Below are 23,355 nucleotides of genomic sequence, written 5' to 3' on the forward strand. Positions count from 1 at the left end.
GAGTTCCGTTTTATTGGTGCATTTTAAAAGGGGGCGGGGCGTATCAACAAATCCGCCAATCAAACGAGTCATCCGATGAATCCTAATAATGTCTGAGCTTCCACTGATGGAAATCGTACTGTACTTATGTAATAACTATTTCGAAGTGAAACTTCTATATAGACAGGGTGTATTAGGATTTTTCGGTCACGAAAATGCGTTACCGTTGCTAGTAGACGATATATCGCATTGTCCGTTGAAGTTTCACTTCTACTGTGCCCCAGCACACATTCCTTTTTTTATTATATTATAAGACTATATTACATATACTTGTTAATTTACGTGGCTATGGTAAAAAAGTTCGTATGAATAACGGTCTGTCTATATCTACTAATCATAACGAAAAGCATTTACAGAAAGACCTTTCCATTGGTGCATTTCCAAAAGAGGCGGGGCGTATCAACCAATCCGCCAATCAAACGGCAGATATCCGATGAATCGTAATATCTGAGTTCTCACTGATAAAAATACTACGATACGTATTTTAATATTTTTTTTTATTAATAATTTTATGTAAGACGGCTATAATAAAGAGCTTGTTTGAATAACGGACTGTCTCTATGCACTAATCATCACTAAAAGCATCTGCAGCGTTACCGAATACTATATTATAGCATTACTGAAGGTAATAGAGCTCTTGAACCCTTTATAGATCAAAGGGCCTACCCCTAAAAAGAACTAACCCTAATTGGCATTTATTCGTGTAATGGTGTCAATGTGAGTTTCATTTATTTTATAACTTTTAAAAGACATTTATCAGACTTTCAATTAGGTACTGTTATTTTCACTTATGCATAGAAAATAACCTTAATAGTATTGTTTAAGCTAATTTAAGTATATAAAAATATATGGAGATTATATATAATGCTATGCAATAGCATGGTATAAAAATGTAGCAAAGGGGTATATATTATTCCCATTATTTATTTCATATTGTATAACTGTGAGTGCGTGCGTCTGTAGTTGTAATAGTGTCGCACATGAATTTGCGTGTATGTGTGTGCACGTGCGCGATATTGCATGTGTGCATGTTTGTGTGCATGTGTGTGAGCGTTTTTTTTTTTTAAATTTTCTTTCTATAGATTGCTTATATATACTCTACGTATAGTTCTTCCGCTAGCGCTCAGCTTTATATTTGAGAAACCAGATTTTGATGTTTTAACGTCCGTGCTACAATTATAGTAATGGAGATTGAACAGTTAATACTGTACTATGAGGGTATAAGTCCTTGGGTCCGTTTCCACTGCGCGCCCTGACGCCTGTTGTGGTTGGCTCGCGAGGACTTGTGCTTCTCTTTCTTCTCCCTGTTGTGTACCACGTCCTTCTCTTGACCTTGACCTCGAGGTTTCCCCACCACATCCACATTGCTGGAAATAAAAAGGTACATGTTGGTGACTTAATAAATAAATTCAATACAATAATCTTGCAAGACTAATGATCCCATTGCTAGCAATGTACCATGTCAGATCGACCTCCACGCGGTTCCTCCTCAAACCATCGTGATACATTCCCGGTGAATTTGTCACGTTGGGCTAACTGATCTGACTTCATGTTTATCATATTACCTTCACTGGTGCACCGCCAGCGTAAACCGTTAGCGCAGGCGGGTGCACCATTCCATTATCATCCTTTAAAAAAAAAACCTTGAAAGGCTCGTTTACATTAATGTGTAACACAGCTGTAAAATTACAAGGCACGCAGGACAACTTAGTCTAAAGCCCGTGGTACCTTAATTAGCAACGCCATTCTGTATGAATACGTATGAATACTGTTGGTCGCAGTTAGCCTTTACAGCTCAACCAGACGATATGGGGCGAGGTTAGATGACATTCCAAACCCGCGGAAGGACTCATGAAGCGGCTGAAGGCCAACTCCCGCCAGACCGATATGACTTTAGTCTGAGAGCACTACTAGAGGTTCGAACGTCGGCTCAGGCCGTCGTAATTTCGGTCCCCTTTTGAACTGAACTGGGTATTAATCGCAGGGGTCATAAATGCTGAAAGTAGATTTTCATTTACAAATGCGACGGTGGCCAGTTACCGTCGGGTGGCCTATATCCTTATTTGAATACGTACCTAGGCGGTGGTGGTCGGTGTCCCTTCCCTCTCCTTGCTTGGAAGTTAGCCTCTCTCCTGGCGCGTATCTCCTCCGGGTTGGAGCAGAAGTCCAGCCTGTTCCTTTCACTTCCGCTCGGTTTCTCCTCTTCCACTTCAGATTCTTCTTCAGATTCCTCCTATAATTATATTACAACATGTTAATTGTTAATTTTAAACGCCTTTGGTATAAATTGTCTCCAGTATAGTCCCGGACAGCGGTTTCAGAGGAGCATTCTCCCGCGTAGTCTTAGATTGTAAAATAAGCTACCTGCCGAGGTTTTATTAAGATACTACAACATGGGGTTTTTAAAGAAACGTATATTAACGTTTTTAAGGATCGACAACGCGCACGTGAGACCCCTGATGTTTCAGGCGTCCATAGGCTATGGTTACATTCAAATGGGCTGTATGTTTGTTTTCCATCAATATAGTATAAAAAAATAAGGTAGCATGGAAGTCATATGACAATGTTATGTCCATGTATAGTTCATATATATCAAGACTGTCCTGTGACTGTATTATTGTATATAAAAACTTTATCTCGGTGGCTTACAGGTTTAGCACTCTGCTTTACTTCCATTAGTCGAGGGTTGGATTCCCTCGCACGATACAAACAATTTGTGGTCATGAATATGATTGTTTCTATTGAGTGTTTTCTATATATATTAATTATTTATTTAAAAAAATGTTTTTATGTATTTATATCAGTTGTCTAGCGTAAGCTCTGCTTTGCTCGGTACTAGATGGCGCTGTATGAAGGTAGTGTGCTAAACCGTTAGCCCATTGAGGCTGATAATATAATACACAGTCGGCATTCAATCCTAGTTCCTTACATGTTGCGTGCGGCGCGCAGTCTGCAGTACGCGCGGCGCCACGAAGGGCCTCCGCTCGTCATCCTCGGTCGCGGCCCTGGGCGGCTCCACGCCCTCCGCGTCGTACGTATCGTCATACTCGTCTGAGTACATGGCCGTTTCCTCGCACACCAGGCTGTTATTACATACAATTAAATTAAAATCACCACATATGGTTGACTGGTAGGTATATATTAAGGAAGGCGTTACATCTGAATGTGAATGGTTGTTGAAACTTTACAACAATATAGCTAATATATCACAATAACACAGATTATAAATTTCAGGCGAGTGAAACCGCGGGCACAGCTAGTTAATGATAAATAAGAAATAATAAATTAATGCAATTAACGTACCTCTGATGACTTTATATTTTAGAGTTAATTAAATAATTTCCTTCATTTCTGGCCCTTGATGGGTCTAGGTAGCGAACTTTGAAAAAGGGCGAATGCAATAGATCTATGCCGATCGCAGTGCTACAGGTTTACCTAAGAATAGCCCAAAACCCATAAAAAATATCTTATAATAATATTCTCGTGTCACAATGTTAGTTACCATATTTCTCCGAAATGACTTGATCGATTTTTATGAAATTTTTATATGCATATTCAATAATTCTAATACCCCTAAGTAATAGTGTTGTAGTGTTGTCCACCCCTAAATTTATATATTTATTTTTAAATTTTTTTGTTATAATGTGGCATTAACAATACATACAACCCTAAATTTTCACACTTCTGCCATCAACCCCTATTTTTTAACAGCGATATTAATATACATGGCAAAACAACATTTGCGAGGTAAGCTAGTACATGCATATATGTATATTCTTAGCAATGTAGGGTCAAATATAAAAAAAAAAGAAATGACTAACTTGTATTTGCTATATATATCGATCCTCTGTTTCACGTCCATCTTGTCGTCCAGCATGTCCCCTAGGTCCTTGTACTTGGACTTCTTCTTGCCGACGTGTATTCGCGACAGGTCCACGTCGTCCCGCGTCATTATGTCGAACTCGTCGCCATCGAACACGTTCAATCGTTGTATGCCGGTGTTGAGGAAGTGCTTGTCCAGGGGATCCTCCGGCACTATTGGCAGGGTCTGGTCTAACTCTGGAGAGACATTTTTATTTAATCTTAATAATATCATAAACGCGAAAGTTAGTGATTTTTTTATAGCACAGGGGACAAGTGAGCTTGCGGGTCACCTGGTGGTAAGTGATTAACGCCACCCATGAGCACCCACAACACCAGGGGAATTCCAAATGCGTTGCCGGTCTATTAAGAAGGAATAAGCTCTTTTCTTGAAAGTTTCAATATTTCGTATGGGTTCGGAAATACCATAGCTGGAAAGTGATCCCATGGTTGTGCGTGGCAAAAGGTTTCTAGAAAACTTTACAGTAATATAGTTTATACATCAGAATAACACATGGGCTATAAATTTCAAGTAGGTGAAATTCCGGGTACAGCTAGTTCATTTATATAACTAACCCAGAACTCGAGCTCAGCTTACTTTGGCACTAGATGGCGCTGTGTTAAATGTTCAGAGTTATTTTTAATAAATAAATAACTGTGGACAATAAGTACATAACCAGCTTATTATCTCTGATTAACGCGATGGTTGACTGGTATAGAATGCTATTAGGCATTAAGTTCGCATATATAGATGAAGTACCTTGTTCATGTATTACTCCGCTGTATTAAGACCGCCTTTTTTACCTTGTTTTAGTTGTTCAAGTTCTTTAAATAAATAAACACATATTACTTACTTTTCAAAGGTTCAGCCAAATTATCTTCCAATATACTATTTATAACTCTCTCCGAATTAAAACCATAGTGCTCTAAACATTTCAATATGAAACCATCACCTAGGTGCGGTAATATATCTTTCACTTCACTGATCAAAGACTCTTGTTTAATATTATCTGGTATTTCGTTGTCTGTGGACGGGCCTGCGTCTTGGTAGTCTACTGCTACAGCATGGCCATTCGCCACGACGCCATTTTGTTTAATAGTTTCAGGTACAGTGTCGTCCAGATTGGAATAAATGGCTTGTAGTATAAAATCAGTCTTTACGGTATCACTGGGATTATGTTCAGGGTTTTTTATATATATTTATAGCATAGGGGACAGACGAGCTTGCGAATCATGTGATGGTAAGTGATTACAGCCGCCCATGACCCTTGAGGATTACAAGTCCGTAATATAATAATAATTCTAAAATTATAAAGCTGCAAGTTTGTTTCTTTGTTTGATTGATCGATAAACTGAGAAACTGCTGGAGCGAAATAAAAACATATTATAGTGGTTCTGTTCGGCTTACGGCCACTGATTGGACTATTTCCTTTTGACAAAAACGCAATAGCATATGCTGGTAATACTCTATTCTTCCTAATTTAATTTAAACATTAATACGTATATTTGTAATTATGTGAAAGATTAAGAGCTGAGTTTCTTTTTAGCTCGAAAAACACTCCGAACAGAGATTTTATTTATAGATAGATTTGATTTGATTTGGTACGAAAGTCTGTTAGGCAATGTAATATTACGCTACTTGTAATAAGAAATTAGCCATAATGAAAAAGAATACAAAAATACAAAAATGGGGAAAATTTATTCCTTTCGAGAGTTTCTTCTGTCTTATGATTATTTCTATTAAATTCTATTTGGAGTTGAGTTATCTAGTGATATCAATTGTACTCAACTTAATTGCACAAAAGACTATAAACACATTTGTATTATAAGGATACATATCAGGATACACCTGCCGCAGCATCTCCAGGTCTTCATGGACTGGATAGCAGGCGTGGTAATCACGGATGAGCAGCTTCTCCGACAGCCCATCCATCATCACAGCCAAGAAGTCTTCTACATGTGTAGATATGTTACCTCTGTAAAGAGTATTACATATCTATATTTATCATTACATAGTATAAAACAAAGTTGCTGTCGCAAACAAACTACGCAACAGGTTTTTTTTAAATAGATAGTGATTCAAGAGGAAGGTTTATATATATAATACATGTACACCCGTGCAAAGCCGGGGCGAGTAGCTAGTATAGTATAAAACAAAGTCGCCGCCGCTGTCTGTTCGCTTATATTTTTAAAATTACGGAAAGGATTTTAATGCAGTTTTCATGCAGGTTTATATGAATAATACATGTGTGATATGTTGTAAAATGTTGTATGATTGTTTTGTATGCGCCAAATAAATATATTTTTCTCTCTCTCTCTCTCTCTCTCTCTCTCTCTTTCTTTCTTTCTTTCTTTCTTTCTTTCTTTCATGGTATGGAATAAACCGAAAAATTTCAAGATTTGTAACGAATTCGTTCGAAGCCGGGAGGGATCGCTATTATTATATGTAGTGATAAAATATAGCGATGCAAATAAACAAAACATCATCAGTTTATCAAGTAATGTATGTAATGATATTGATTAATAAAATTTAAGTGTATGTTTGTTTTAAAAAAGTCAAATTGACAGCTTTACACTAAATATGTATTATGTGTACACATCACCAGACAAACATGTTTTATGTAAATTGTATAGAAACAAAACTCACGCGTCGCTAAATATAGCGTTCTTGTAGATGGCGAGCACCTCTCGGAAGCAGTCAACGAGCTCCGCACGGGCGGCGTCCACGTGGCCAGTCACCTCAGCCACGTGGCCACCAACCTCGCCCACGTGGCTCGCCTCGGCTAACTCCTGTATTCGCTCATATAGCAACGGTATACCGTACTCGTACACTTGGACTATACTATAAACAAATATATAATGTCGTTTCTTTATTGGGACTTAAAAATGATATTTGATAAAGTAGGGTAGTGTAACAATAACAATCACATTATTACCTGTGTTATATGGGGGAATACCCGTGTTATAGAGGGAATTACTGCATATATGTATATCCTCACCTGATTACAAAATTTGTTTTCCTAAATATCTTAACACTCTTCGGGTAGACTTCCAGAAATATCCTTAGTGTCAGTGCCGTGTCTAACATGTGTATAACCAGATCTTTCAGCATATCTAACGTGAGTTTATCCTGATTCTTCGAGTTTGAAGGTCGTTTTATCTCACTGAAGCCTTTAAACGTTTCAGGAAGATTGGGTGGTTCATCATTATCATAATCTTTGTTGACTTGTAGAATTATATATTTGAAGGTCTACAAAAAAATAGTAATAAATGAATTTTCAGTGAGGATGGTTACACTTAGTGATTTACTACCCGTGTTTAAACTATAAGGATTGTGAGTTTAAAGCTGACTGTCATGAAAAAGCCAACAAAAATATATGTGTGTATCAATTCATATTTATAACTGATTCTCTGGTGATGGTAACACCAAAAACTAGTCATAATAATAATACTCCTGGACAATTCACACAGAGGTGTCAAGTCCCAAACTTTTTTGTAAATACATTACGTAATATAAATAAAAAATACCCAGAAATCATAAAAATGATTGTTTGTATTGGACAAACAATTATATTTATGAATAGAAATGTTTGTACCGTGCGAGAAATTGAACTCACGACCATTGAAAGTAACACCGTCCTCGCCGGCGAAGAAAACGACCTCAAACACATTATACCGCGCAATCAACTGGTTGCCTGTTCGTGAAATTATGACATCCTGAGCCGAAGATCAAACCCCTAGCCCTTAAACTAAAGTCGTATCCGTCAGGCGGTAGTTGGCATTCAGCCGCTCCATAAGTCTTTCCACAGACTTGGAGTGCCATCTGCACTCGCCCCCTATCGTCTTGTGAAGCTGAAAAGGCCAGCTGCGCCCAACAGCATTAGAGTAGTCCGGAACACTAAGGCACGCCCCCAGTAATTACTTTGCCATAATAACCGAAATAATTGGACAATTCACACAATGCCTTGAATCTAAAGTAAAACGTACTGCTAATATAAATGAAGAATACCTCATTAACAAAAGCGACTGCAGCCGTGGCATCACCTTCATATCTCGGCTGCAGCGCGAACACGCTCTCCAGAATACGCGACACGTGGCGACTGTTGTCCGCCCCATACGTCAAACATATATCCCATATAATTGGTATTGTAAATATAAAATTGTTGTACAAAACGTCCGCCATGAATTCTTTGGTCATCCATTGGGTCTGCAAACAATATTTTATTTTTATTTATACACTATTTACTTTTGCAATGGCATATGCTGCAAGGTGGTCACACTATTTTCCCAAATTTGAATTTAAAAATGATTCTGTATTGTAAACATGTACATTTATTTGTAAAGAATATGAGTGGAGTTTCTTGTCAGTTCTTCTCTTCTTGAAGTTATTTCAAACTGACGGTATATTTGACACATCATAAAAGTTGGTAATAGACCTACATGAATGAATATATTTTGAATTTGGAGTGTATTTGGAATTACAAACAACTATCTGCATAAAAACTTTAACATCTGCAACAATCTGAAATTTTACTACCATCCGACAGGCTGACAGAGCCACATATCACGGAGTAATGTACCATGTCACCAATCTTTACTTTAATGATTAGAGATTATGTTTTATCAATTATGGGGCATGAACTAAAAAATATAGTCAACTAGGTGTCCCGGCAAATGTTGTTTTGCCTTAAAATTAAAATAAAAAAAATAAAAAAAATTTAGGGGTACTCAATACGCTCACAAAATTTAATGAGAATCGGTCAAGCCGTTTCGGAGGAGTATGAGAACGAAAACTGTGACATGAGAATTTTATATATAAGATTTTCATTAAGATTTGAAATTGGTGAATACACAATCTAACTATAATCTAACAATAACCTAACAATAAATACTTGTAACCTAATCTAACAATAAATACTTGTTGAATTGTGAGCACTCTTATTTTTAATTGGTTGACAAGATCAGAAGATAAGCACATTGAAATATTAAAATTATATACCTTGCTTTCTTTATTTGTCACAAGTCTGCTAAAAATAATGAGCACTAATCTTCTTATTTCTTCATATAATTGTTCTATTTCTCTACTATCATGTAGTGGTATGTATGGTGGATTTGCCTCTTGTAAAAATGATACTAAACTGTCCATACATTGTGGATGATATAGGATGGTACTCCAAAACCTGTAATAAAGAAAATTGGCCAAAGTGCTTAAGTTATGATATTTGGAGACCTTATTGGCATTTGGAACTGTGTCCAACCACTAGAGTCGGGGGAAAGGGATTGTTAGTAATGTGGACTCATGACCCCATTACTAGCAATGTACCATGTCAGGTTGACCTCCATGTGGTTCCCCCTGGAAACTATTGTGATAAATTATTGTTAAATATGTCACGATGGGCTAACTGACCTGACCTCATGTTCATCTTATCACCATCCACTGGTGTAAACCGTTAGCGCAGGCGGGTGCACCATTTCATTATCATCCATAAAAAAAACCACTACAGTCATTTGGCACAGTGCCTTACTGCCAATGGTTATAAGTTTGACTATTACCTGATGCAAAAAAATGTATATATGTTATAGATATTTAATTTTATTATAAAAAATTAAATATCTATAACTAATTTAAAAATTTCTATTTGTTATCTTGTAATCACAGAATAAATTATCTTGTAATTCTAAATCGATAGGCTGTGTTAATTGTACAGAATTATTTAAATTATCATTTACAGGACTAAAATTAGTCAAGCTGATCCAGTTAGTTATTTATTGTTTTGCACACAAAATTATAAGGCTTTAAGTCCGCCACATATACATGGCGGACTTAATGTCTTATAGCATTCTCTACCAGTAAACTGTAGCATTGATCCCAGATAGTAAAGCAGTGATCTGTTCTGTTGCCACAAATTTTCCTGTAGTAGTAGTGTATTTCCTGATGTAATCAGTTGCTTATTTTATTTGTTATTTACCTGTGATGCTCTAAACTAAGCAGCCACTTCAGATTGTCTAAATAAACTTCCATCTTTGACTTCCATGCTGAGGCCGCTCCCAGAATTATAGCATTACCTAAAGGAGGACTCTCATACAAAATGAAGTCTCTCTTCTCCACCCAAAATGTGTCCTGTAAAATTAAATTACCATCTTCTGTTTATGTTTGTATTTAAATTTTAAAAGATATATTTTGATGGCTTTGTTAATTTAGAAATTGCAGTGCTGCACCTAGCTTCCAATAGTAGCAGGTTTGATTTGTGATTTTTGTTGGTGTAATTATACGAAAAACAGGTATTGACTGAAAATGTTGTTGTACCTGCCCATGTTAACAACAAAGTGAAAGAGGTGACACTGAGATCAGTATCACCTTTTTCAGCTTCCAAGCAGTTTGATTAGTAAACTGTGTTTTGGTTGTGGGATTAGAATGGGCAGTGAAATCACAGAATAAGAGGTAAGACATCTTAGTACTCTGGAATAGCATTGAATTATATGTTATGATATTATATCACAAGTGTCACATAATAATCTGATGTCCATAGAGTTGTTTATGTATAGAGGCAATAGTAATGACTGCCTGTTTACCATTCCAAAAAAAAAATGTATTCATAAATATGATTGTTTCTATTGGTCTAGGTGTTTTAAAATATATTGTTGGAGAATTTATAAAAAAAAATATATATTTTTAAATATTCATTTGTCTATCACCAATAAATTAAGCTCTCCTCAGTTAGTACAAGATATTTCTGTGAGAAAAAAATAATTAATAAGTTAATAGTTGCTTTCTATAATACTCTTTTTTTATTTAAACAAAATATTTTATTATATTTAATATTCATTCTATAAAATATAATTAAGTTGTTCCATTATTCGCCAATTAAAAATGTGTGTACTTTAAAAAATATACATTACTAATAAAATATTCATTTTAGAATACAATAAATTATGCCTAATATTTTCCCAACCAAATGTTTTTTTATGTACACAGAATAATTATAAAAAATATTTTAATTGTAACAAATGAAGAAATTAAATTTAAATTAATTAATTACACAATTAGTTGCTATGGCAGTTAATTCAACAATCTGATTAGATAATCATAGTCTTCAAATCACCGTGAACATATTGCTCAATATTATTATAAACAATGAAACATTACCAGTGCTTTGACTTGCTGTATAACGCCCGCATTTGTTACTGGTATAGTTAGTATGTCCACTGGCAAACACTCAAGATTCTGTTCAAAAGAAAATTATATAAATATTTATAATAAATTATTATGGCTGTACACAAACTAATCATTAATCTTACCGTGAACACTGCACACTTATTCGACATAATTTCTCAATATAAACATATATCCTTAGCTTAATATGATAAAATAAAGACTGCCAGAAATATTAAACGTTCCAATGTTTGGATATTATATAAGAGAAAAAGAGTATTTCAATTTTGGAATTTAGGAAAAATAATTTAGAAAATTAAATGAAAAGTTAGGGAGGAACAAGAAGGTCGACAAATCAAATGCAATGCAATTGCATTTGACATTAACACTCAATGTGACAAATTGATTGACATCAGTAAATCATACTGATATATTTACTTTCTCTATGAGCTGTATACATAATACAATTTGTAATTCTGGTATATTATGCAAAAAAAGTGTTAAACCAATAAAAATCGATATTTTATAAAACTTTTGGGAGTTGTAGTAATAAGTTCCGTTTCATAATTGCAAATGATATATCATAGCAAAATACTAGATTTGAATTGGTTGCAAACAAAAATTGACATATACGATGTTGCATAAATTAATAAAATGTTCGAATCTAAATAGTGCTAAACTCAATGATAATCAATGTTATTGTAAGGTACTAGTAGAGTAGAAACTGAAATTTTGAATTTGTTTCTATTTGATAGCCAAAGTCTTAGATAAATTAAAAAATATATCTGACATTGAACAAGAAAGTTGTCAATGTCAAGCAAGTCACCTGTGCCACAGATCACGTAGACTTAATCACTGCGAACAATGTTTTAAATAGTCAACGTTATCTGTTTTTTTAATTTTTTGTTTACTTTCCGACTTTTAATGGTTTATTTTACTTCTGTTTCTTTTTACTTTTTCTCTGCCTTCACTTTACAGTTTTCATTGATATCATTGTCATGTTCGTATAGTTTCAAGTTTTCACAACAATTAATTGGTTGTAATATTTATATGTTTTTATTTTCTAAATATACTTAAATTTTTGTAAAAATATTAGATTTATCCATTAAATATGAATAAAAAGGGTGCAGACCCTAAAGTTAAAAAAACTCTAATAAGAAATTATGAACAGAAAGTGCGTAAGACATCACCTAATCCTGTAATTTACGATGTTGCTTGTACATCAAAACAAACCGAAAAAAGTCGACAGTTCTCACAAAAGGACAAAGAATTAAGTCAGCCCACTTTGTGCTCTAGCGAGGCATTGGCAAGTTACTTATCTGACGTAAAAAAATCATTGCCACCACCGGCAGTTGAAGATTTAAATATAGAAAAAGGAGAACTTACATCTAAAGTAAGTTGATAAATTATACAAACCTAATTTTAGGAACGGAGGGTATCATATAATATCATAAAATTTGTAGAAATGAATAAATACTATAGTAATAATAATAAACAACTTTTATTACTAATTAATTTTTTTTTATAATTGTCGACTTCAGAGATCCTACTTTACAATTATTACATTCTCTCTGAGTAGATTATTTATGTATAAATTTTTACAATAATACTTTGCATGCCATAGCTATGGCAAAACACATGATACCTACATGTTTTAATTATCATCTTCTGTACTGTGTTTTTGAGCAAATAAATTATTATTATTAATACTAGTTCTAAAGTAGATATCAACTAGTTATAGATACCAGTGCCTTTTTGTTTTGACACATTCATAAGATAACAAAAAATACAAATAATAATAAATCATTAATTTTATTTCCAGGTCACAAAAAAGCTTAATTTTCATATCAATGATAGAATATATAGGAATTTGATAGCATTAAATGCAAATGTGGACGAACTGAAAACTACAAAGAACCGAAGACCCACTAGTGGTATGAAACAGTTAAAACGGGATCTGGAACCAAAAATAGAGGACTTCTACCAAGACGAAGAAGAGACTGACATAGCTCCAAATGTGCCAACAATAAAACCTAAATTCAAACCTGTTAAAAAAAGTTATGATGGTGATTTACACCAGTTGGTGGCCTCATTTGAAATCTTATGACATTTACTATTAAGAATAGTAAAAATAATGGAATATTTTATTATTTTATTTAGAAAAATGTATTTAGTTATTATTGTACTTACTTATTACACATTTAAGACTGCATTCTCAGATGCAATAGTCATATGTATTGTGAAATATAGGTAGCTACTAAATTTGTCTGCATTCCCTTCTATAAATATACAGTATTAGTTGATATGATTCTCATAACAAACAATTTTATTGGTTGTATAAATTGTTAAATAAATTATACCAAACTCTTCACTGTTTCATGTATGATATTATGATATCTTATAATATCTACCAAAGCATACAGTGGATAATACTGAAGTAGAAACATCTATTCATTTAAAGTGCAATTTTCATTCTAAAAATATTGAATAGTAGCTGTGTCCGCGGTTTGTTTGAAATTTATAGCCTATATGTAATTCTGATGTTTAAGCTATATTACTGTAAAGTTTCATCAAAATTCGTTCAGTAGTTTTTGCATGAAAGAATAACAAACATCCATCCATACTAACAAACTTTCGTATTTATAATATTAATAAGATTTTTTATATTACCCTGTAGGAGGGAATTCAGAGAGTGCAGATAATTTGGTAGCCTATACTTATATGTAAATTTGATAACAAGTGCCTCTCAGAACAAGTATTTATAAGAATGTTGCCTACTAATAAAAAATGTTATTATCTTAGAAATAAAATAGTTTTATTTTTTTAATATCGGCAAAACTTTTAGTTCAATTTTTAATGTATATGTCACGCGATTTATTAGCCAAAGCTCCATCAATTTTGATATTATATTATTTAGTTACCTAAGTTCCAATTATCAACTTGTGGCATTAACTGTTCTGTCTCGAAACTTAGTATTACTTAATATTACAAGTGAAATAAAGTGTATATTAATATCTACCTATTCATTGAAGTGAACAATGTTTTTGCCACACATTTTATGGGGCTAGAATGTAGAATTTATTTACTGTTCTCAAAATATGCATGTATACGCTATGTAACACACAGTCACAGACAGGTGCGCAAACAAGTGTGTTCAGCACCCAGGTTGAGCTTGGTATCACACACAATATTTTAAAACGTCGCGCCATAAAAATTCGCAGTGCAGATTACATTTTAGAATTCGGATACAGTATGCAGGAAAAAAAAAATGTTTATCATTGCGATATAAATAAAAATATGTATAGATAATTTTAAGCGCGGCAACATAATCATTATCATTAAAACATGCAAAATGAGATAAACGGAACATAACATATTTATTCCATTTACTGCATGCAATAGTTTTCAATTCAACTAGGCATTTCGGAACGTAACCGCGCGCCGACTCGCTCGCTCTGATAGAAAGAGATGTCATAGTTCCTTCTCTTCTTTCACCTGCATTTTGCCAATAATTTTGTTTCATTCAGTCAATTCTCGTCTTTTGCCATTGGTGGTTGTGGCAAGTTTTTGTGGAAATTTATTGAAAGAAATTTTTGAATAACAATAAAAGAAAAAATAATTATCTCACCATGGCTGAAACGGAAATAATATCAAATAGTAGTGAAAATAATGATCAATTTTTTGAAGGTGTTGAAAAACTTATAGAAATATGGTTCACGCCGGCTAAAAATGCAGATTTAAGAAAGATCACTCGGTAAGTACCTACTTACGCATTTATTTCTGTATCATTTCTGGATTGCAAAATTTAGAGTAATACAAGGGTTTTATTTTTCTTGTTATTGTTCTGATCATTTATTTTATATTGCGCTGTAAATAAAGTAATTGTACTGTAAGATATCGAAAACAAGGAATACATAATATTTAGGTCGAACTGTGTTTGAAGTCCCGGGAATGTAAAATCTTTGTATTATTGTTATTGGAACATTCTGGATCAGCTGTTTAACTATTTCTATCACCGTCGGGCGCCGGCAGAAAGCGCGGCCCGGGTTGGCCACGGGCTCCCGGTCGGAGCCGCACCACGACGGTAGCGCGTGATTTGAATTTATTCATTCTGTGGGTCGTTGGCAAAATTTACGATGCAATCATGTTGTTTCCTAATCAATTTACATTTTCGACTTCATTTAAACCCATTCAAATTAAAAAGTAAATATTACATAACGTCTAACTTAAATTATTAAGTCAATAGTCACATTTTAACCTCTATAGTTAAGGGAATAAGTTATTTTCCATTACATACCTTCAACGTAATTTTTAAATGTCATTGGGTTGATTTTGAAGCACTGTTCTTTAAACTTATCTCTAAAACTAATTTTCATATAAATATGAATAATTAAATTGAGTTAGATTCCTAATGTTGTAAATTATTAATATATTAATTCTATTAATAAAGTATTAGTATCAGTGTTGTCCATAAAATGATACTATCATTTGAATATACATAAATATTTAGTAATACTCATTGAATTAAAATTTTAGTTCCTGCCTGTATATAGTAAGGTTCAATAATAATAATAATTATTAATATGCTTACCATGAATGGATAGGTGTGGGATATTTTATTATATACCTAATAAAAAAAATAGTATGATTGATGATTGAAACTAACTGACTGATAAGAAAGTAACCAATACTCTTTTACATATTCATGAAATTATTATACCCACTAGTATACCTCAAAGAAGCATGTATCTAATAAATTAATGACATATTAACAAGGCATCATTATGGTTTAATTAAAAAAAATATTGCAAAACTTTTTTTTTATATGTACATTTTGATGACAATAACAAACAAAAAATAATTAGTGTCCAGCCATTAAAGGAAAATAGGGATAAAAATTTTTTATGTGTATTTTAGGGTAAATAATTAAAAAAAATTACAAAACTTTTTATTCATATGTACCTTTTGATGACAATAACAAACACAAAAAAATAATTAGCATCTAGCCATTTATATGTATATATCCTGTCCAAGAAAAATACAGATTGTTTTTTATACAAAGAATTACAATAAATAAGTGTTTCAACTTTTTTAACCTAGCAAATTCACATAGTGCCATCTAGTTCCAAACTAAGCATAGCTACTACTGTGGTTACTAAAGAATTAATGAAAATATTGAAATATAACATGAGTCCTAAAATATAGTTTTATACAAGTCTCATTAGTTACAAAAATTGTAACTAATATTTATTATAATTGAAATGGATCATGTATACTACTCATCTATCTATAATACTCATTGGAGTATCTGTTTGTTACATTGAAATAACAGTTTTTTACTACATGCATATGAATATAAATAAGGTACATACACCAAAATAACATTTTTTACAATTTTTAACAGTCTGTTGGCCTGTTTGTTCCGGATAATCTCTGAAATGGCTGGACCAATTTTGACGGACTTTTTTGGCTGGTAGCTGATGTAATAAGGAGTAACTTAGGCTACTTTTAATTTAGATAAATAAAGTTAAATTCCACGCAGACTAGATGGTGGGTACAGCTAGACCTACAATAAAGTTTTATACAATTTTCAGCCAACAATGGGAGAATGTGTTGAAGATAGTCCGCTGCGAGATCATCTCTTTCACACAGAGCGAGCAAGTCGATGCATATGTACTTAGGTAAGTCATAGACTGTATCTGTTATCTATTGTTATATAACAAACATTTTTGTATCAATTCAGATTCTTGTCAGTTCTTCTCATATGAAGTAGAGACCTCAACTGGTCCGTTAATTAAATATTAATATAATATTTTTTTATGACTGGATACATCCATCCTATATGAATGTATTTTTTTTAATTTTGATATTGATTTTGAGACTGGACAATTAGTGACAATCTCTTTCTATTGGGGTGACTTAAAGATATTTTTTTAGATATGTAAGTTTTGCCTTTGCTTACAATCTTACTGTTGAAGGAATGTAATAAAGAATGTTTAAGCAATAATTTAATTTTCAAGAGTCATAAAAAGTAACAATTTTTATGAATTTTCCGTATAAGAATCAATTTGAAGTTAGTATAGATTATTATCTATGTTTTGATGGTAATTTAATAGCGGTATTGTTTATATGTATATAAACGATACTCTAGCTAGAACTAGCTACTCGCCCCGGATTCGCACGGGTGTACATGTACTATATATATAAACCTTCTTCTTGAATCACTCTATCTATTGCTATAACTGCATTAACAACTAAATGATAAAAAGAAACACTTCAAAATCCATTGCGTTGTTTCAAAGATTTAAGCATACATAGGGACAGACAGCGACAGCGACTTTGTTTTATACTATGTAATGATAACGTGTCACGTTGTTTGTCCGCGATGGACTCCTAAACTATAAACCGATTGATTTGATTCGCATGTTGTATGCAATTTGATCCAACTTGAAAGAATGGATAGCTTACATCTCAGTTTATAGTCGCAATATTATTTTATTCAAGAACCTTAGCCACAGCAACGCGTGGCCGGGTCTGCTAGTTGTTATATAAATAGATATTTTAAAAATAACTATCTATTTAAAAATAGAGAGATTTTTATAGTACAGATAAAAGTATATTAATAAATATTTATATGATGTAATAGATAAAAATATTTATTGGTATCTACCAGATAACAGTTGTTATACTGTCTCTTCGAGATATGAATTGCAAATACTCAACCTTTTCTAATTAGAAAAACAAATTGCAAACGACAACACATATCCTGACCAATATTTTTACATGCTTAATAATTATTGTATATATATTTATTAGCAGAAAAAATATAATCATAAATACGCTGTTTACTTAAAGAAAAAAGAAGGAATTTAAAAAAAAAACAAGAAAAAAAATTAACACAATCAGACCTGAGAGTATTTCTTCTAGGGAAAAGGGGCTGACTCAGCTGATACTGTGAGAGTATCATTTAGCCCTGATTTTAATTTAGATCCTCTCATATCTATACTCTATACATATAAATAAAATTGTAGTGTCTGTAATATTGAAATAACCGTTTTTTACTACATGCATATAAACACATTTATATACATGTAGTAAATACACCAAAATAATATTTTTTTGTCTGTCTATCTGTCCGATTGTTTCGGCTAATCTCTGAAATGGCTGGACCGATTTGGACGGGACTTTTAGTGGCTGTTAGATAGATAGATAGTTTAGCTGATGTAATAAGAAGTAACTTAGGCTACTATAATTTTAGAAAAATAAAGTTAAATTCCACGCGGACGAAGTCGTCGTAGTAATAAATTTTGAGTGACATAAATAAAGTTATTTCTTTGTGTATAAAAAAATGTGGATAGCGAATAAGCTGACGGTCCACCTACCACTACAATTGTACATTTTGACCATAAACTTCTCTTATTTATGTTACAATTATTAGTGATCAAAAAAGTAGGTACAGTCCTTACAGTAATGCCCTAATAATTGTCAAGTACATTTAATTTTCTAAAAAAAAAAACTTTATTCAAGAAGGTCTGTCGAGTGATAAACAATTATGATAATCAATGAAATCTACTGAACTGAGAGACGATAAAAACTGTCTCCGTCAAAACCTCTATTACTAGTTATTTTTCAACTTTATGTTAAATGTCGATCTCAATGTTGTTAGGCGCAGCAGTTTTTTCTACTACCGTCACTATATTGTCCAAATTATTTATGTTAAGACCCTACTAACTATATTAATAACTAGCTGAGTTCTTCCCGCTTCTTCGTTCCCGCGCAACTGCTTCTGCATCACACTTCCATGACATTTATCTTTATAGTTCGTCCAATTTACATAATATTTTTTTAAATTATAGCCTATGTGTTATTCCGATGTATAAGCTATATTGCTGTAAAGTTTCATCATAATCCGTTCCGTAGTTTGTGCATGAAAGAGTAACAAACATCCATGCATACTCACAAATTTTCGAGTTTATAATATTAGTAAGATAAAATTATTCGTGTTAATACCTTATTAACTATATTAATAATGTGTATTTAACACAAAGTTTAAAAATAACTTTTAATAGAGGTATTTACGGAAGCAGTTATCGATCGGCTCCGTGGTTTAAAACCTGGTTTATCAGACGGGAATGGGAGATAAGTGTCACAACGATAACACGCTTAGTCTTAACCGATTACGAAGTGCCGTTGGCTCATGTACGGGACAGACGTGCAGTCTCTAATCTGGTGCATATTTATCCAAATGTTCTAGATTGTTATATATTATTATATTTACTGTATGTTATATACTTTTGTTTATTTTCACGACTGTTGTCCTGAATTGGCGGTGATAGTTATTGTTAAATGACACTTTTTAAATACATACTAGCTGTCCCGACAAACGTTGTTTTACCATATGAATTAAAAATTAGGGGTTGATGATAGAAGGGTGAAAATTTATGGCTGTCTGTATTTTTAATGTCACATTATTAAAAAATAAAGTATTACTACTTTGTCGATAAATAAAAAAAATTTTTGGAGTGAGCCACACTTAAAATTTATATAAAATAGTTATAAACCTATTCTCAGACCTATATATAAAATTGAATATATATAAAATTTCATCAAAATCGGTCAAGTTTCGGAGGAGTATAAACACGAAATCTGTTACACGAGAATTTTATATGTCAGATTTAGATAAAGTGTTTTCAAAAAATGTTTCCAATAATATAATTTTAATTTCAATGGTAAATTCAAAAGCATTTCACCAATTATAAATACCAAGATATCATACCTACATTTCCTGTAATTTCCTGTTCTTAATCCACCTTGTTACCTAAATACAGTTTACAGAGCAAGCTGTTTGGCAACTTAATACAAAATCTACCTACTAGTCTAGAAACTTCGTATCGTAATCGATAACCCTATTCGCATCGTAATACACTCCTCTTAATAGAGGAGTGTATTCAGCAATAAAATTACAATGTAGCTATGCTTCAATATTCGCTCTATATCTATTCAGAGACCTTGAGAATCCTCTCACCTAAACGCGAAAGCAATACTTTCAATCGAAATTATTCCGTAAATATTTACATTCCGCACTTCTCGGCTTACTCTATTAATACAGTAAATATGAAAGTGTTTTTTTTTCGTTATTCTGAATTCTTTTTAATTCCAATAACCTGTATCTTTTATTTTATAACTTGTTATTTTATATAACTGTTTTGGGTTGTTCAAAAGAATGAGCGAAATATTTTTTTTTAAATGCAATTTTTTAGTTAGTGTAATTTTGAAAGAAACTTGTTTATAGAAAAACAAGTGACTGGTGCGGGAACACAACGACTATTTTATTAAAAATCAGTATAGTAGTGATAAATATGTGTATTTCCCAAAGACGCTCACAGCGAAAAGTAACAATTGTTAGTCAAAAGTGACATATAAAAAACAGATATAAAAAATAAAAAGTTTCTAAATATGGTAGACAAGTTGCCAGCAACAACTAGTGTGAAACGTTGATATTGGTCGTCTTTTCCTATGTACAAAATTACATCGAGTTTAATAAGTTATTATAGAAAATTTTCATGGTCACACGTTTTGTATGGAAGAGAATCGGGGACGTGCAGTCTTGAAGGAAGTAACCATACAACAATGAACATACAAACAGTATTAATGAATGTTGTTATTCTTTCCTTGTTTGTGTCGTGTAGAATATGGAAATTTTGATATGGATACTTATTGTTAATTATTTACTCGTGAGATTTGCAACAGTCAACTAATAAGTGACGCCATTTCATGAGTCAATGAAACACTGTTCATTTATACTTGTAGGTGTAAGTTGTAAACAATGTCACTATTTAATGAAATTACTCAATTAAGAATAAGGTAAGCTAATAATTAATTAATACGACCAATTAACATCTATTTATGTTATTCATTTTTATGTTATAACTAGCTATACCGGAAACGTTGTTTTGCCATATGAATTAATATTGTAATAAAGAATAGGGGTTGGTGATAGAAGGGTGAAAATTTTGGGTTGTATGTATTTTTGAATGCCACATTATAACAAAAAAAAACTAGAAATATAAAAAATATTGTTAGGGTGGACAACCGTTAATACGTAGGGATTTGAAAAATAGATAGTAGTAGGTTCTCAGACCCGCATCTTTTTTTATGCCGGGGTCCTTGTCTTGCCCTTTTCGAAATGTTTCCTCCTAGAAAATTTATTGTTAGCATTGAGTAGTGTTGTAGCAATCGCGTAAGCCAGGACCCGTCCCGGCTTCGCGCGGGTGTAAATGTATTATAATTATAAATCGTCCTCTTGCACTCTATCTGTTGCTAAAAACTGCATTAAAATCCGTTGCGTAGTTTAAAGGATCTAAGCGAACAGACAGCGGAAGCGAATTTATTTCATATGTAATGATAAAAGAAACCCTATAAGAAAGTATATCGTCTTTGTACTACAATATACCTATACGTTCACATTTAATTTCATTACTATTTCTAATCGTTTGAAATGAATTAATTTATTTCCATGAGTAACACGGTACATAGTAAAAGTTGTATAATATTTTGAGGTTCCGCCACATGTCCCGCCAAAATTGTAATAGGCATGCAAATTCACCTGGATGGTCACCGGTCACAGCTAGTATAGTATAGTATAGAAATATACAATTATATCAACATACACGAGGCCTGCTCCATCTCTGATTCATTGCCACGTGTTAATGAATAATGTATAGCACTACATTCCACCTATTCGTCTCGCGTCGCAGAACCCGGGTCTTCGCGTTCGGTCTGGCTAATCGAGAGGTCAGACTGATAAACGGTTACCACGCACTTGCCAACGATACGAGAATAATGAAGGGTCAAAACCCAATAATGATATCGCCTATCTTGTCTCTAATTAAAAGCCGCATCATTATCAATGTGCGCGTCATTTATGCCCAATTCTTAGAATATAGATAGTTAATCTAACGCCTAGAGTGTGCAAAAGTTCATGGCCTTCTTGGTGTGTTACGTCCTTTTCTGGATGATCACATTTCGGATCATATTTTATGCTCATATTAATTTGTTACCGAGTCTTGAAATTATGTTGTTGTGGAAATGAAAATTCATTTGTTCACTTCAGTTCATTCATATTTTACACTCGCGTGAAATAGTATGTTTCATTTTGTAGCTCCTACTTTTCCTGGCCGCAAATGGCGTAGAGAAATTGTCCGCTGTAACATCGGGGCCTTCTCACATGACCCATCTAAAAAACCATTCGTTTTAGATGGGTCATGAGAGAACGATGCAGCCGACGCATTTATATGGTCTCAGGTAAATCTAGGGGTAACCTCATCTGTGGAGACGACACTGTTAACTGCTTCATAAACTTGTTGGAACTTTACATATTTAAGTTGAAATGTGTAAATTCAAACCACCATCTAGAACTAATTCATTAGTGTCAAAATTATTAACTGGATTACCAGCAATCCCCTCCCCCAGACGAACTCGGTTAGTAACATCGAATAGCGGTGTCCGTGATCTTGAAACCTGGTTGTTTGTGACAACATGTACAGTTGCATTGCTGGCGGGACCGTAAATTACGTACGTTTGACGTATCACATGTTACGTGAACGGCGTGACGCGGCGTCGCGCAATTTACGCGCCGGGCACGCTGCCAAGCCAACTGGCCGGTAGTGAAAGTCTGCTATATGGTACTGATATGTTATTAGTCGGGCTCGCTACTGTGTATTCTTCCTCGTAATTTCTTCGTTATTTGTCAATGTTCAAAAACAATCAATCCTCTGTCTATACTTTAAGGTATTGAGCTCGAAGACAGTGCGACTACGGCTTTGTCAGGATGATCATGAATTGTTGTGGCATATACGTTCTCAGTTTCATGTGCTACATAGGTAAAAACATAGGTACATAGTATATACTAAATTCAGTCTAAAACGAAAAACAAAGTTCAACATGCAATACTATACAATACTAAGCTATATTTTCCACCATTCGTCTCTAAACACAGTCTTCAGCCATTATTATATACTATCATATTAGGGGATAATGGTTTGCGCAGACGAATGCTTGGCTAAGAACTATCATCATCATCTGCTTCTTATCCCATTTATTTGGTCGGCGTAATATGTTTTTCTCTTCCATTCATCTCTGTTCGCAGTCATCGCGTTATTTACTTCCTTTCTTACCATATCATCTTTCACATAGTCCACCCATCTCTTTTTCGGCCTTCCTCTGCCCTTATAACCATCCACATTCATATGTAACACCTTTCTTAAAATATTATCCTCATTCCTACGCATTACATGTCCATC

The 23,355-nt window shown here is 33.4% G+C and overlaps 3 protein-coding genes across 3 annotated transcripts in view; 2 read left to right on the forward strand and 1 right to left on the reverse strand.

Moving 5' to 3' along the window:
- Positions 1 to 217: 217 nt before the first annotated feature.
- LOC131851199 (activating signal cointegrator 1 complex subunit 2) lies at positions 218 to 11,397 on the reverse strand. The gene is made up of 13 exons (XM_059201654.1): positions 11,200 to 11,397; positions 11,048 to 11,125; positions 9,870 to 10,021; positions 8,900 to 9,080; positions 7,910 to 8,107; positions 6,900 to 7,150; positions 6,548 to 6,742; positions 5,736 to 5,876; positions 4,755 to 5,068; positions 3,861 to 4,098; positions 2,969 to 3,122; positions 2,115 to 2,272; positions 218 to 1,406 (listed from the first exon to the last, which is right to left on the reverse strand). Exons 1-13 carry the CDS (start codon positions 11,224 to 11,226, stop codon positions 1,250 to 1,252), a joined length of 2,244 nt encoding a protein of 747 aa, XP_059057637.1. The 5' UTR covers positions 11,227 to 11,397; the 3' UTR covers positions 218 to 1,249.
- A 506-nt stretch (positions 11,398 to 11,903) lies between these two features.
- On the forward strand, positions 11,904 to 13,436 carry LOC131851299 (uncharacterized). Its single transcript, XM_059201784.1, has 2 exons — positions 11,904 to 12,446; positions 12,876 to 13,436. Exons 1-2 carry the CDS (start codon positions 12,165 to 12,167, stop codon positions 13,158 to 13,160), a joined length of 567 nt encoding a protein of 188 aa, XP_059057767.1. The 5' UTR covers positions 11,904 to 12,164; the 3' UTR covers positions 13,161 to 13,436.
- A 1,017-nt stretch (positions 13,437 to 14,453) lies between these two features.
- LOC131851265 (S-adenosylmethionine decarboxylase proenzyme) overlaps positions 14,454 to 23,355 on the forward strand; it is a 51,804-nt gene continuing 42,902 nt past the window's right edge. The window contains exons 1-2 of the mRNA XM_059201741.1: positions 14,454 to 14,807; positions 16,648 to 16,734. Of these exons, the coding sequence (XP_059057724.1) occupies positions 14,683 to 14,807; positions 16,648 to 16,734 (212 nt within the window). The 5' untranslated portion in view covers positions 14,454 to 14,682. The remainder of the gene's footprint in view (positions 14,808 to 16,647; positions 16,735 to 23,355) is intronic.

The sequence above is a fragment of the Achroia grisella genome, unplaced genomic scaffold, assembly GCF_030625045.1.
Source record: "Achroia grisella isolate CSIRO2021 unplaced genomic scaffold, CSIRO_AGI_Agris_v1 utg782, whole genome shotgun sequence".
NCBI lineage: Eukaryota > Metazoa > Arthropoda > Insecta > Lepidoptera > Pyralidae > Achroia > Achroia grisella.

What these genes read in the sequence shown, in the direction of transcription:
- LOC131851299 (XM_059201784.1), top strand. Translation starts at nt 12,165, where the DNA reads ATGAATAAAAAGGGTGCAGACCCTAAAGTTAAAAAAACTCTAATAAGA. An exon ending in AAGGAGAACTTACATCTAAA is followed by an intron (nt 12,447 to 12,875) that starts GTAAGTTGATAA and finishes TTTTATTTCCAG; the next exon opens with GTCACAAAAAAGCTTAATTT.
- LOC131851199 (XM_059201654.1), bottom strand. Translation starts at nt 11,226, where the DNA reads ATGTCGAATAAGTGTGCAGTGTTCACG. An exon ending in CAGTCGCTTTTGTTAATGAG is followed by an intron (nt 7,151 to 7,909) that starts GTATTCTTCATT and finishes ATTTTTTTGTAG; the next exon opens with ACCTTCAAATATATAATTCT. An exon ending in TTTGGCTGAACCTTTGAAAA is followed by an intron (nt 4,099 to 4,754) that starts GTAAGTAATATG and finishes ATGTCTCTCCAG; the next exon opens with AGTTAGACCAGACCCTGCCA.